The sequence below is a fragment of the Trichosurus vulpecula genome, chromosome 5 (genome assembly GCF_011100635.1).
Source record: "Trichosurus vulpecula isolate mTriVul1 chromosome 5, mTriVul1.pri, whole genome shotgun sequence".
NCBI lineage: Eukaryota > Metazoa > Chordata > Mammalia > Diprotodontia > Phalangeridae > Trichosurus > Trichosurus vulpecula.
The window spans coordinates 302,789,950-302,805,127 of NC_050577.1; the positions used below are offsets into that span (position 1 = coordinate 302,789,950).

At 52.2% G+C, this 15,178-nt stretch overlaps 1 protein-coding gene across 3 annotated transcripts in view; it reads right to left on the bottom strand.

The window, feature by feature from the left end:
• The window catches only part of SHANK3 (SH3 and multiple ankyrin repeat domains 3), a 69,324-nt gene that overhangs the window by 37,477 nt on the left and 16,669 nt on the right, over positions 1-15,178 (bottom strand). For all 3 annotated transcript variants that reach the window (XM_036760035.1, XM_036760034.1, XM_036760036.1), the window contains exons 13-17: positions 12,201-12,276; positions 11,797-11,879; positions 8,499-8,623; positions 6,252-6,384; positions 4,834-4,914 (exon numbers count right to left, since the gene is read on the bottom strand). In XM_036760035.1, coding sequence (XP_036615930.1) covers positions 4,834-4,914; positions 6,252-6,384; positions 8,499-8,623; positions 11,797-11,879; positions 12,201-12,276 — 498 coding nt within the window. The remainder of the gene's footprint in view (positions 1-4,833; positions 4,915-6,251; positions 6,385-8,498; positions 8,624-11,796; positions 11,880-12,200; positions 12,277-15,178) is intronic.

Consider the following 15,178-nt stretch of genomic DNA (forward strand, 5'->3'; position numbering starts at 1 on the left):
CCAAGGTTCACTCCTGGTCCCTCCACCCATATATGATCTCCCTCTCCTGCCAGACTCCTAGAGACTTCGGACTGGATCCCTCCTTCACCCCTACCCTACAGCCCACCTTAACCACCCTCTGGCCACATCCTCAGCCTCTATTGGAATGGAAGCTCCCTGAGGACAGGGATGACCCTTTTTTAATCAAGGTGGACCAATGCCTGGCACACAGTAGGCACCTAACAAATATTTGTAGCATTAATAAGGTAAATATGAGTTTCAATTCAATCCAAGAAAGATATATTAAGTACCTTCTGTGTGCTTTTGCACATTGTGCTAGGAGGTAGGGGTACAAAGACCAGAACAAAATTAGACCCTGCTCTTCAAGGGGGTGAAATTCAACTGTTAAGTGTTAAGAGCTTCCTCAGTACCAGGGGCTAAATGCTGAAGCAGGAGGAACAAACACTATGTATGAACCAAATCAATATGAGGCCATTTCAGTGGGGCTTTACTAACAATTGGGGAATAGTATATGTGTACGTGTGTGTGTATGAGAATGTGTGTTGTGTGTGTGTGTGAGAGAGAGAGAGAGAGAGAGAGAGAGAGACAGAGACAGAGACAGAGAGAAGGGAGAGAAAGAGGGAGAGGGAGAGAGACAGAGAGAGAGAGAGACAGAAAGAGAGACAGAGAGAGACAGGGAGAGAGAGACAGAGACAGAGAGACAGAGAGAGACAGAGACAGAGAGAGAGAGAAGGGAGAGAAAGAGGGAGAGGGAGAGAGAGACACAGAGAGAGAGACAGAAAGAGAGACAGAGAGAGAGAGACAGAAAGAGAGACAGAGAGAGCGACAGAGACAGAGAGAGAGAGAAGAGAGCTGTCAAGGCAAACTCCAAGCCACCGGGCCAGCTGGAGAAAATGGATAACAAATTTTTGGCACAGATCACAAAGCTGACACAGCCAAGAGTACAACAGAGACAAGAAACTCCAACCACCAAGGTGTCTCCCAGAGCCCTCTCCTCACCTTCTCTTCTCTTTACCTCATTTCTCCTTTCCTCCTCTTTCCCTCCTTCTCTCTCAAACTAACAAATTCTTGACTGTCCCAACTTGTCATTTCATCTTTCAGAAGGGAGGGAAAGTGACGAGGGGCCCTGCTATTCTACACCTCATTCTGACCAAAAGACGGGAGAACTGGCTGGGAGGACGAGGCAGCAGAGTGGAATAAAAAGAGTGTGGACTTGGAGTTAGGAGGCTGGAGTTCATGACTCAATTTCAAGCTTATTAGCTGCATAGCCTAGGACAAGACATGCTCCTTCTCAATGCCTCAGTTTCCTCAACTGTAAAATAGGAATACTACTTCTCACATGCCCTACCTGATTGGGCTACTGTGACCAAAACACTTTGCAAACCTTGGACTCCATTGAGTTATCAGAAAGAAAGTATTAGTGTCTGGGCAGTAATCCGGGGTAGAAGACCAAAGGTCTCTGTCATTGGCCCTGTTCCGTTTGACATTTTAACTAGTTACTTGCTTGATAGCCTAGATGGGCCGTTATTCGTAGATGGCAGAAAGTGCGGTGGGATGACCAATATAACAGAGATGGAGGAGTCATGATCCCAGAAGATTTTGACAGGATGGAACTTGAGGTTAAAACTAACAAGCTCACAAGACCTAAAGCTAAAAGGTAGATGGAGTCCAACCCCCTCATTTTACAAATGAGACCCAGAGAAGACAAGGGTCACTGACCCAAGATCAGTCACAGTGAAATGCAATAGGGATCAATGTAAAGTCCTGTACTTGGGTTCAAAAAGTCAACGTCCCAAATGCCACATGAAGGAAAGAGGTTTGCTAGACAGATGGTTTCTGTGAAAAGGGTGGAGGTAGGGAGTTGTGAGAGGGGATCAAGAGCGGTCAAGAAAGCTCTCATGCGCTCTCAAGGCACATTAACAGTTGTGCCGCTGCACCCTAAGGCTCCCCAGGCCTTTCCATCTGCCCTGGATCTGAAATCCATCTACGTGCTGGCTGCCTCCTCCATTAGAATGGGAGCTCCCTGTGCAAAGGACTGTCTGGCCTTTCCATTTGTATCCTCAGTGCCTGATACATAGGAAATGCTTAATAAATGCTTTCATTCACTCATTAACAGAAATACATCATCCAAAGCAAGGGAGATGACTGCCTTTCTCAACTCTGCCCTCTTCAGACCAGAGCTGGCATACTAGCATCAGTTCTGGGAACTACCTTTTAGAAGGGATTTAGAAGGGAGGCTGGAAAGCCTTGAGAGAATGGCTGCCTAGCAGGATGCTGAGGGGACTCTGAACCTTGGGTGCTAATTAATGGATGAAGGAACTGAAGGTATTCAACCTGAAAAAGAGAAAGCTCGGGGCAAACTGTCTTCAAGCATCTGAGGGCTGGAATGTGAAGAGGGATTAGGTTCATTTGGTGTGGCTGCAGAGGGTGGCAGAGGGACTGATTTAGGCTTCAGGTAATAAAAAACATGCTAACAGTCATAGCTGTCCCAAAGTGAAATGGACTGCCTTGAGGAGTAGGAAAATTCATGCCTAGACATCTTTGAATCAGCCAGAAGGCCACTTGGGGATGCTAGAGAACAGCCACACTTTGGACAGAGATTAGACTAGCTGGCCATCACATATACCTCCAGCTCTGCCATCTTATGCTCATCAGAGAAGTGAGTTACGCCATCCATCCTGTGATGGATGGAACCCTTCCTACCGAGGTATCAAGAACCTGAGCTAGGCTAATCCTGGTTCCATTTCTATCCCTAATTCAATTCTAGGGTCCTGGGCCAGGCTTTTTAGACAGAAATAGCCTTGGAGTGATGAGGTGCAATTTCCCAGATCACCCAGCACCAGGACAATCCAGAAGGCTGCCTTCTGAGTGGACCTTGGTACAGTTTGTCAAGTGACCCTGGACTTGACCCTAAAAGAAAGTGAACCAACTTAATGAAAGTGAACCGTGGATCAGTCTGGTCAAGGTGGCTCAGTCCCCAGATCCCAAGCCCCCTGGGGCAGGCTGCAAAGCTAAAAATGACCCAGACTCTGGACCAGGACAGCCCCTTGGGGCCCCAACTGTTACCTCTACCCTTATTTAACAGCAACAGTGAAAGATGGCCAGGGTGAAAGAGCCAGAGTGTGGCCAAAGATTGATGGATGGAGCTATTTGGTCTTCACAGGGACTACAGCATTACAGAATTACAGATTAGGAGCCTCAGAGGCCTTCTATTTCTAGTGCCCATTTTACAGACTAGGAAACAGAGGCCCAGAGAAGTTTAGAGACTTGACCAAGGTCACACAGCTAGTTCGTGGCAGATCTTGGGCTCATACTGAGCCCTCTGGACAGTCCAAGGCCCCTTGTGACTAAATCACACTGTCTTCACCTCAAACCTCAGACCTCAGACTTCTGTTACATCCACCAGATGAAGGGAGGATTCCAATAAGGAGAGAAAACGGGAGACAAAGAGAGACACAAAGAGATGGAGATACAGAGGCAGAGGTGACGAGACGGACGTGGACGCTCAACACCTACAGACACCACTCACTCCTGCATGTGGCCTCCTCTCCCAAATATCAAGCTGGAAGGCTCCAGCTGAGCCCTGGCTCCCACTGAGGCTGAGCCCAGACTCAGCACCCACACTCCTGTTGCATTCCTCCCCATCCTACCTTGGACCATGGGCTTCAGGTGGTTCTCTTTGAGTAGACCAAACCTCCACAAAACCTCACCCTGTCTGTCCCCATATATCACCTCCCAGAGCCTCAGAACTGGAAGCTGGAGCCTCAGACATCAACTAGTCCAAAAGCTTTCAAAGCACAGCATCCAGGCTTCTGATTGAGCGCCTGTGTGGCTTTGGGCAAGCTCTTCCTCCCTGGGCCTCAGTTTCCTCATCTATAAAATGAGGGGGTGGAACTCGATGACCTTTAATGTTCCTTCCATCTCTAAATCTATGACAACTTCATAGGAGATTAGTTCATAGACACAAGGAACTGGCCATCTCCTAAGGCAGCCCATCCAGTGCTGGACAGCTCCAAGTGTTAGGAAGTTGTCTTTCCCTTGAGCTGTGATAGCTCACAAAGCATCTAGTTCTGCCAAACTCCTTCTGCATATGCACCCACCTCCATCCTCATTCTCCAGCCATTTGATCTGATCTGGCCATCCCTGTCCTCTGACCTCCATCCTAACTTAACTGCCCAGCCTTGCTCTATTAACCATTCCCATCCCTAGTTCTGGCCCTTTTCCCACATCCATCCTCATTCCCCTGGTCTGGCTTCTCACATTACCTCTACTCCTGTGCTCTGCCTCCAGTCCTGCAATCCACCAGCACTTGGTGATTGCCCCAACCACCCCACCCACCAGTCCATTCCCATCCTTTGGGCTGTCCCTATACACATATTCAACGCCATCTCTTGGTCTGCCCCAGTCCCCACATCTATCCCCCCAGGCTACCCCTGCACCTTGACATCCATTCCCAACTCCCCTGTCTGGCCCTACCCAGTAGCCACCCCCATCCCTGGATCCATGCCTGTCCTCATATTCACTCTCATCCCCTGGGCCTTTCTCTACATAGATCCATATGCCCTGGTCTGACCTTGTCTCCATATTTACCCTCATTCCCAAGCCTATCCCAGTCATATTTCTGCTCTGTCCCCATCCCCAGGCTGTCCTCACATGCAGACATCCATCCTTCACACTCCCCTGTCCCCAACAATCAGCCCCCTCCCCTGGTCTATCCCCCTCCTTCCTCCCCTAGCCTATCTGTCCATTCCCACCTCCATCTCCAACCTCCCTCCCCTCCAGGGTCCCAGGGCCCCCATTCCCCCCCCCCAGGCCACCCCCACCACCACTCACCCAGCTCCTCCAGCTCAGCAGTCATGGACTTGGAGCGCAGAGTCAACGTGGTACTGGGAGCCCTCTTGGGGGGCGGAGGGGCTGGAAGGAAGAGGGACGACTTGGACTTCCTGTCCAGCAGCAGGAGCCGAGGGGTGGCCAGGTGCAGATGCCACTTTCGCTCCACAGCCTGAATCTCCTCGTACTCGCGGGAGGACGAGTCACACTGAGCCAGGATCTTGTTCAGGCTGCGGCTGGAGGCGAACTTCTTCATGATGTTGGGAGGGATTGGGGCTCAGGAGGGAGGGGGGAGAGGGGATCCTGGGTTCTAGGATTTCAGGCACTCTGAGGGGGCCAGAGGAGGCCCTGAAGCCTAGAGAAGCCCAGAGGGGTCAAGGGCCCAAGGGGTGAGGGTGGAGTTCAGGGAAGTCAAGGGGGCTCAGAAGGATCTGAGCATCTGGGATCACTGGTAGCTTGAGTCCCTCAGCCTGAGAGTGGCTGACAGGGCTGAAACGGGCTGGGTGTTCAGGGAAGAGGGCACACCGGTACCATGAGGTCAGAGGTTGAAGTGGAGGGCAGGGCCCAGCTCACAGATCCTGCAGGGCCTATACCTGCCCCTGGAGGAGGCCAGGGCTCCTCCCTTCAGCCTGCCACAGGCCCAGCCCACCAGGAGCTTCGGAGGAAGGGTGGGGCAAGCAGCCTAGGGATGGGGAATTCCGCAGGGCTTGGGGATGCCCAGCCGGGCCAAGGGGCCCTTACGAAAGCCTTCCAGGCCCTGAGCTGCGGCGCGATGCTAAACAAATGCCTCTCCTCTTCCCTTCAGGTACCGCCTCCTCCCCGTCCCCCCCCCCCCCCAACAATACGGTGGCTTCAACGCTCACTGTTGCTACGGCAACGCAGGCCTCCAGGCAGCTGCCACCACTGCCGGAGACTCCCTACCCCCCCCCATTCCTCCGCCCCAGGGCGGGGAGCCTGACGCCAGAAGGGGGGACACAAGGAGAGGGCATGTAGGAAAAGAAACTGGGGGGACACAGAGTTCCAGCCCCCTTTTCTTCTTGCTTTCCTTTCTCATGGACATTCCTCACCTTTCCAGAGAGCCACCCAGATCACCTCAGCCCCCTCATCTGCTTTCAGCCCCCCAGGCTCCCAGCCCTCTCTGCTCCCTCGGTCTCCTGGTCCCCCTCCTCTATTTTCAGCCCCTCAGTCTCCCCTCGCCGCTCCTAACTTCTCTCTCCTCTGCTCAGTTCCCTGGGCTCCCCTCCCCCCACCCCCACTCTCTCAGCCTCCCTCACCCCCTGCTCAGTATCCCTAGGTTCCCCTTCCCCTCTCTGCTCTCCCAGTCCCCTGACCTCCCTTCTCTACTTTTAGCCTACTAGACTCCCCTCCTTCTCTCTTAGGCCTCTAGATCCCCCCACACTTTCGATCACGGCCCCCCTCACCTCTCCGCCGCGCCCCCTCTTCCTCCGGTTTCCTTGTCACTGACACGACCTTCATGAGCAGGCGGTTCCCACCCTGGCGGATCAAGGCCACAACCTGCTTGTGTCCAACCTTCACCACGTTCACTCCATTCACCTGTGGATGGATTCACCCCAAAGAAGGGAGGAAGAGAGGGAGGAGTGACCTCTCTGACCCTGGGGCTCAGTCCTCAGTCCCCAGCCTGCTGGGAGCCCCAGATCTTATGTCTGAAAAGAAGCTAAGGGTCAGTTGGGGAGAGGCCACTGGCACTCACTCTGGCACTCCTCCGTAAGGTCAGAGAGCCATCCCTCAGGGGCGTATTTGACCCCAGGGGAGTTCCCAGCCCGGGCCTGCTATCCCTGGGGGAGGGGAGGCGGAGCTTGGAATCGATCCTCAACACCTCCTTCCTCCTCCCAGGAATCTGCTTGGGTTGTGAGGGCTTGGGGGGTGGGGAGAGGAGCAAGGTGATGGCAAAGGGGAGCTAGGAGGGGCAAGTGCTGAAGACAGGGGTGGGAGGACCACAGGGGAGCTAGGGGAAGGGGAAGACTAGGGTAACCAGAGATGGGGATGTGGAAAGGGTCATGGGCTTGGGGATCTAAGGATAGAAGGGTGGGGGGAGGAGGACCGGGGTCATGGCAGTAAGGGGGCTGGGAGAAGGCAGAGCTGGGAAGGGAATTACAGGATCATAGATCGAAAGTAGGAAAAGGCCTTAAAGACCATCTAGTCAAAGCTTTTCTGTTCTTTTCTTTTCTTTTTTCGACAAATGAGGAAACAGAGGCTCAGAATGGTTAAGTGACTTGCCCAGGATCACACAGCTAGAAAGTATCAAAGGCAAAATTTGAAACCAGGCCTTTCAGACTCCAAGTCCAACACTCGGTCTGTCCACTATGTAACACAGAAGGCCTCGGAAGGACTAAGGAGAGAGGGAGGGAAGGAAGGAGAGCAGTCTCAAGTGACCCACTTACTGGAGCTGGGAGGAAGGGAAGGCCAGAGTGATCATGGGAGGGGCTGGGAAGGGCTGAAATAGGGAGGGTTGACTGGGGTTGTCATAGAACATGGGGCTGGGCTGGACAACACCTAGAAGTAGCCATGGCAGAAGGGCTTAGGCTGGGGGAAGATGAGCCTAATGGTCTAGGAGGACTGAGGGCAGCAGTGGTACAAGGCCTAGAGAAGGACCAAGGTGATGGTTGAGAGGGTGAGGGCCAACAGAGACTATGGTAGAATGGGGGAAGGGAGATGGGGTGGGCTGTAAGCTAGTCTAGGAATGGGGGTGGCATGAGGGAGGCTGGGCAAGCCAAGAGAAGGAAGGCTAATGAGGGATTTAATAACAACAATAGCGCATTTACATAAGTAAAGACTTCACAAATGTCTGTTATGAGCCTCCTAACAACACCAAAGGGAGATGCTCTTATTCCGCCCATTTCACAGAGTTAAGTGACTTGCCCAGGGTCACACAACTAGGAAGTATCTCAGGCAGGATTTGAACTCAAGTCTTCCTGATTCCAAGCCTACTGCTTGTTCTTCTGTACCCAGCACTTAGAGAGGGCTAGGATGGTCAGTGGGAGATGAACTAAGCCCTGGGGAAGCCTAGGGGAATAGCAGAAGGGGGTGGGAGAGGTGAAGAGGTAAAGACCAGGGAGGGTAGTGGTGGAAGGATTGTAACGGAGGGAGGGGTGAAAGAAGGGAAGACACAGGTGATGGTTTTCAGGGGGGAATGGAAATTTCAGGGAATGAGAGCGGCCACAGAGGAAACAGTCCCTCCTTCCTCCAAGATCCCAAAGCCCTTTTCTTTTCTGAGTCTCCTTTATCCTTCAATTGCTCCATTTTGTGCTCAGTTTGATTCATCGGATCACAAGATCTCAAGCAGCAAAGGACCCTTGGGGACATCTGCAGAGGAAGAGACCTAGGTCGCCCAGAAGCGGAAAGGTCTGGACAGTGTCACGAGGTGGGAAGTAACAAAGCTGAGGGGAATCTCCAAGGCCTCTTATTCCAAATCCAGTTCCCAGTTCAACTCAACAAATGTCCCAGAGCTAGGCCCTAGAATCCACGTGATATGCACATGTGGCCTGTCCCAGATGGGCTATGAGCTCCCTGAGAGCAAGAACCATGTCTCCTGGCATCTTGGTCTCTCCCTCACCCCCAGCCTGGGGCTTTGCACACAGTAGGTGCTGGATTGCTCAATGGAGTGGAGAGGGGGTAGGGCTTGGAGGGGGGGGAGCATAAAGACTCACCTCAATAAGGAAGTCTCCTGTCCGGAGTCCTGCCCTCCAGGCCACACCCTCATAATCCACAGATTCTAAGTATTGGAGAGCAGGGAAGGCTGGGGTTGGTGTGAATTCTTCAATGGGGGTCTCTGCTGTTGAAAGATGCAAAGAAGAGGCATGTTGGCCAGAGTGGGAGACAAGAGGACAAAGATAGAGAGAGATGAGGATCCAGGAATCAGTAGATTAGTCAACCATTCAATCAACCAACAAGCATGTATTAAGTACCTACTGTGTGCCCAGAGGCACTAGAGACACAAAAGCAAGAATGAGACAGGCCCTGTCCTTGAGAAGCTGCCATTCTATTAGGTCAGTGGGAGGGGAGGTATGCAAGAAAGACAGGAGAAAGAAAGGACTCTGGGAGAAAGGTTGAGGAGGGAAGGAGGAGTGCTGTTGAGGAAGAGAGCCCAGAGAGGTGCTGGGTGGGAGGAAAGACACATGGGGCTGGAGGAAAGGCAACAGGGCTGGAGAAAGATAGGGCCTTGTGAGTGGAGGTGGAAAGGGAAACCCTGCAGGTGTGAGTCAGGGGTTCAGGGCACAGGGATCCCAAATCAGGGATCTGAGCCAGGGGTTTGGGGCACAGGGATCCCAAATCAGGGATCTGAGCCAGGGACAGATCAGGAGATGACAGGCAGCCCTAGCCCCCACCCCAGAGTGTGCTCTCCCCCAACAAGAGCTCCTCACAATGATATGGGGGGGGGGGGACGCGGTAAGAGTTCTTCCTGAGCAGGAAAAGACCATCCCCGACCATCCCGACCATCCCTTCCACTGGGACTGAAGCACAGGAAGCTCCAGTTGGTTACAATATAGCCAGTCAGTCTGAAGCCAGCTACACTGTAGCCAGACATTCTCCAAAGTTTCCAGTACAAGGGAACAGGAAAAAAAGGAAAAGAAGACATCACAGAAGCTGATGGTGGGGAGGGGAGAGGACAAGCCCCCCTGCGGCAGCTGCAGAGGATGGGCCAGCCGAGAGTCAGCTCAGCTCAGGAAATGCAGGATCCCAGGGTCTCCCCCCACCCACTGGGACTGGAAGGGATGTCCAAGGTCCGACCTGAGACCGGAAGAGATGTCCGAGGCCATGGGGTCCAATCCCTTCACTTTACAAGGACAAAACAGAAGACCAGAGAGTTTAAGTGATCAATAGATCTAGGGCTGGAAGCATCTTCAGGGACCATCAAGGGCTCCTTCTGTTCACACATGACAAAACCCAGGCCCCATGAAGGTTAGGGCTACATGGGTAATAAGCACTGAAGGCTGGATTTGAACACAAGTCTTCTACTCCAGAGTCAGTGCACCTTCTCCCTTTTCATACTTCTTTGTAGTTTACTTCAATTTCTTAACTAACCCCTCATGCCACATGGAGATCTTTGGAGAGGAAACACTTTCCTGGCCTAGGGAGAGAAAAGGGAGTTGTCCTCTTCAGGGGGACCAGCCCCAAGACTAAGTGTAGAAGGAGTTCAAAGGGGGAATCCAAGAGTAGGAAGGGACCATCATGGTGGTCCCCTGTGCAAGCAGCACAGTGGACAGAGTGCTAGACCTAGGCCACGAGGTACTGAGTGGGAATCCTTATCGTTCAGTCATGTCTAACTCAACATGTCCCTATGGACTTCTGTCCACAGGATTTTCTTGGCAAAGATACTGGTGCTGTTTTCCATGTCTTTCGCCAGTATGCCCTCCCCCAGCCATTTTACACATGAGGACCTGAGGCAAATAGGGGTTACATGACTTGCCATGGGGCACAAAGCTAGTAATTGTCTAAGCTGAATTTGAACTCAGATTTTCCTGCCTCCCAGCCCAGGGCTCTATCCACTGCACCACCTAGCTGCCCTGAGTTTGAATCCTACCTGATAGTTATTAACTTTGTGATTCTAAGTCACTTTATTTCTCTGGACCTTAGTTTTATCATCTGCAGAATGAGGGGCATGGACTTTTTTTCTTTTTTTTTTTTGAGGGCAATTGGGGTTAAGTGACTTGCCCAAGGTCACACAGCTAGTAAGTGTGTCCAAGTGTCTGAGGCCAGATTTGAACTTAGGTGATCCTGACTCCAGGACCAGTGCTCTGGGGGGCATGGACTTGATGGTCTTTAAGGTCTGTTCTAACTAGAAATCAATGATCCTATGATCTTACAAGTCACTTAACTTCACTATTCCTCTGTACAATGAAGGGGTGGGACTTAGCCTCCAGGGCCCCTCCAGCTCTAGCTCTATGATCCTTACCTGGAAGGAACCTCCCCTGCCCAAGTGGGTATCCAACCTTTGCCTGAAGACTCACAGTGATAGACAACCCTCTGTCCCCCCCACTATGGTATCCACCCCCCTTACTGTTAGGAATAAATGGGATGCTGGGAAGGGGATCCTGAGACCTACTGTCCCACCCCAGGCCCTCCACATCTGCATGAGAACAGCTAAGAAAACTTAGGGCTGAGCTCTAGTTACAGTTGGGCTACAGCCCAGAAAGAGCAGAGGATAGGGGAGACCCAAGCAAAGCTAGGGTCCCTAAATGCCAGGGATGTGGCCCTGACAGCCTGTGGTCTGGTATTGTCTCTGACCTTACATCTGTTGCCTCCCGACTCCATCTGATACTCCCATCCCAGAAGTCCCTAGCTGGAAAGGACCTTGGGGGCCTCTGGTTCTACCCCATGTGAACAAGGGTCCCCCTCCTCACACACATCACCATCACATCCCCAACAAGCAGGCATCTCCCCTCTTCACTAGGAAGAAACATCTTTAGAAAACCCCAGTTTCCTGCTTCTGTTAAAAGCTGCTGAGGGAAAAGAAGAGACCAAGACTAGGGACTAGCTCCAAACTGGACTAGGAAGCTTCCTTCGAAGTGGTCACTTTGAAGGTAACTTTGGGGACATGAAGGAGCATAACCATTCCTGTGGTCTGACTGTGACAAAGTGCCTCAAGGCCTAGAGTCACCTGTCTGGGGATAGAAGCAGCAGATGGTGTCCCAGCACTACCCACCACCAGCCCCAAAGCTCTTCCACATCTAGTCTTCTACTCCCTCTCCATCTGGGGTCACTACTTTCTATACATGTCCCGTATTCCCCATCTGTGCTCCCCTTCCTAAAAAACCTATCTCTGCCTGCCTCCACACCACACATGTACCCCTTACCCTCTGAACATACCCTGTTCTGTAGGCTCCCCACTCCCCCTGCCCCTACCCTGTATCTCTGTACCATTCACCCTCCATGAGAGTTCCATTTCCCTATTCATGCCCTTCCCCTCCCCACTGTCTCCTTGGCTCCCCCATACCATTTAGTTACCTTTGGCTCCCCGAAGGACGAAGCCAAAACCCTCCTGCTCCCGCTTCTGCAGGACAGCCACCTTGTCCTCAATGACGTAGTCACTGGAGGAGGGGAGGAAAGGAAAGGGGAAAAGGGGAGCTTTTTCAGCCCAGGCTCTCCCAGGCCCTAACTCCCTCCCCAACTTGTGACTGCCCCCAGTAGACAATGTGGGAGAGAGAACTTGGTGTGACTGTCTTATGGAAGATGTCTGTCCATCCAGATGTATCTCTTGAAGAGCAGAAAGGTGGAGAGGGTGGTCAAATGAATGGGGGAGGGGAATCAGCACCTCGGCCCCCAACCCCAAATGCCAACCCTGATATCCCCCTTCTTCCACCTTCCCTTCCCCATCCCTTCTAGCCCCCTCCCCCATCCCAGCTCCATACCTGTGTGAGGTGAGACTGTCGTAAGAGCCCACAGTATAATGTCGGAAAAGGCGCTTGGTTCGGTCCTCACGTGTTTCTGGGGGAGGGGGGACTTTCAGGGGCTGGAGGGAGTCTCCTTCCCTCCCCTGACCTCCCCACCTTGACCAGAATTTGCTCCTAAGAACCCTTGTCTCAGCCCATTGACCAAGAGCTTGAGTTCAGAGAATGGAGGAAGCAGGATTCTATGGCCATGGAAGCACCCAGAGCTAGGGGAGGTTAGAAAGAAGGGGCTGGGGTGAATTAGGCTAGGGCCTGAGGCATGAACTCTCAGTTGAAGCTTCAGGACACTGAGGAGCTGGGAGAGCTGGGCCTCCCCTGGTTCAGGACAAAGCAAAAGAAAACCAGCCTCCAACAGCAGTCAGAGCAATTGAGGGCAGACTGAGAGGGACATGAAAGTGGAGGGAGGCTGGGCAGTGTGTGTGTGTGTGTGTGTGTGTGTGTGTGTGTGTGTGTGTGTGGGCACACGCATGTGCCCAAGGGCACACTCCCTAACTATGCTCACTGAGCTCTGCATGGGCCTTATGTCTGAGTTGCCATATTACCAGGACAGAAAGAGCCCCAAGTCTGGAGCCAGAAGACCTGGCTTTGCCTCTCAGATCTGCTGTTTGCTCCCTGTGTGATCAGAAGCAAGTCTTAACTCCCCTGAGCCTCAGCCAGCTCCCCTGAAATGAGGGGCTTGGTTTCCATGAGCACTTTCAATTCTCCCTCAGCCTTAGTTCCCCCAACCAACTGTCAGCTCCCTGTGGGCAGGAGCTGCTTCTCACTCATCTCAGCTCTCCCCAAAGCATACAGACGCCAAGGCATCAGAAGCCCCAGAGGTAACCGGCAGCTGTCCAGAAGACTCAGGCAATGTGTCCTTACTGTGAGAGAATCCTTACTCACCACAGCACCAGCTTCTGGCTTCCTTCCAGGCACAATTACCTCTGCAGGCCCAGTCACCACCCCACCCTCCCAGCAGCAGCAGCCTCCCTCGGGCCTAGTCGTGACCACAGAAAGTAAGTCGCATGAGAGCAAGGGCTGATCGGCTTATGTTTCTGGCATACAGAGCAGTGTTTAACAAATGAACTGCGTGGCTTGGCTTCCTTCCTTTCCTGCTCCACACTCCCTAAGTCCAATCAGGTACAGGCCCTATATTTTTCACCTCTTCTCAAGACTACAACAGCCTTCTAACTGGCTTCTGCCTCCAGCCTTCTCTCCAATCGTTCTCTTACAAGCTGCCATAGTCCTCTAAATACCCAGGTCTCACCCTGTCAGTCCTTAAAACCCTTCATGGCTCTCCATTGCCCATGGAATTAAATGTACCTTCCTTAGCTTGATGTTCCAGGCTTTCTCCATTAGAATATAAGGAAGTTGTTCATTCTTTGCATTGTATCCTCTGGGCTTGCCACATAGTAGGTGCTTAATAAATGCTTGTTGCTCAGTTGATTCCACTATTTGGCTCCAACTGTATTTTGTGGTATCCCACTTTGTACATGCTCTAACCCATCCACACTGGCCTCCCCGTATTCACCCTGCCTTCTTCCACCTTCTTGCATGTGCATGCCTGGAATGGCCCATCTCCCTCCATATCTGCCTACTGCAACCCTCTTCTCTCAAGGCTCAGCCATCTCCACCATAACAAGACCCCTCTCACAGAGACCATCCTTCCCTCTGAATCACCACCTATCCTCTGGTGACCCTCCTGATATACTTAGCCATTTTCTAATCTATATATGAGTTATTCAAGTATGTCTGAACTGCTCCCAAGCTCCCTGAGAGGGCAGGGCCTTCACAGGGCCATGTATACCATAGGTGATTAATAAATGCTGTTTGAGTTGAACTAAGTCCTGTGGATTCCACCTCTGCTGAATCTCTCCAATCACCTTCCATATCTAGCCTTAGTACAAAGAGCACTGGTTCAGAACCTCTGGGCTTCAGACTCAGGCCTATATGCCCCTCTCCCCTCTCTGGGCCTGGCCTCAGTTTCCCCCTTTGTAAAAATGAAGGGGCCTAGATTCAAGGGTGTCCACAGTCCCTTCCAGTAGCTAACATTCTGTGATTACTCCCAACCAGCATCTGGCCCTTGGATCCATCCCATCCAGACTAGGAAAGTTACCTCCCTAATGCATTCATCTGACCCAATCACCCCACTGCCCCCCATTGCACAGAATCACAGACATCAGCAGGGGAAGGGACCTCTCTCAGCAGCCCAAAGTATATTTCTCAGATAGCCCTCCAGATACTAAGCTGAATATACTCCATACCCAATAAACTGCAAATGCCTTACAGTAGCATTGAAGGCCTGCTGTAAAAGGTCCCCTTGGAACACCTGCCCATCCCCCCAAATTTCCTTCCCATTATTCCCCTTCCCCCAAGTTTCTGCTCAGGTTTTAGGTCCTCCATGAAGGCTTTCCTGGCCCATGAGAACTTCATTCATTCAACATAAATGCATTAAGGATGGAGCAGGCCAAGGGCCCAACACCAGGCCTGTCCACCATCTACAACCTTCCCTTGGCACTCAGCACAGACTTTGTAGCTCTCATATTTGCCTCTTTCTGTCTGTGTGCCCCCCACCCCCAAACTCCACACTGTCTGCCTGTCTCCCCAGGGCTGAGCCCATGGGTTACAGCTTCTTTCCTACTTGACCACAGTGACTTCCCTAGAAAGTGAACAGGACTTAACCCTGTGGCACCAAGTCATTCCTTTCTACCTTAGCTGATCGACCACAATCTGAGCTGGTCCTGACCCTTTCTGCTTAGCCAGGCAGCCCCACAGACTCTGTGAGCTCCTTCTTTGTGCCAGGCCTTGTGACAAGCACTTTCCAATGCTATCCTTGGTGTGACCCTTTGGGGCCTCCTCTAACACATCCCTCCTCACTGTGGGTTGCCAGAGAGCCTGGGGAAGGCTGGGAGCTGCCACTGCTAGGTCCAGGAAGCCAAGTTTTACTAGGGTTTGGGTAG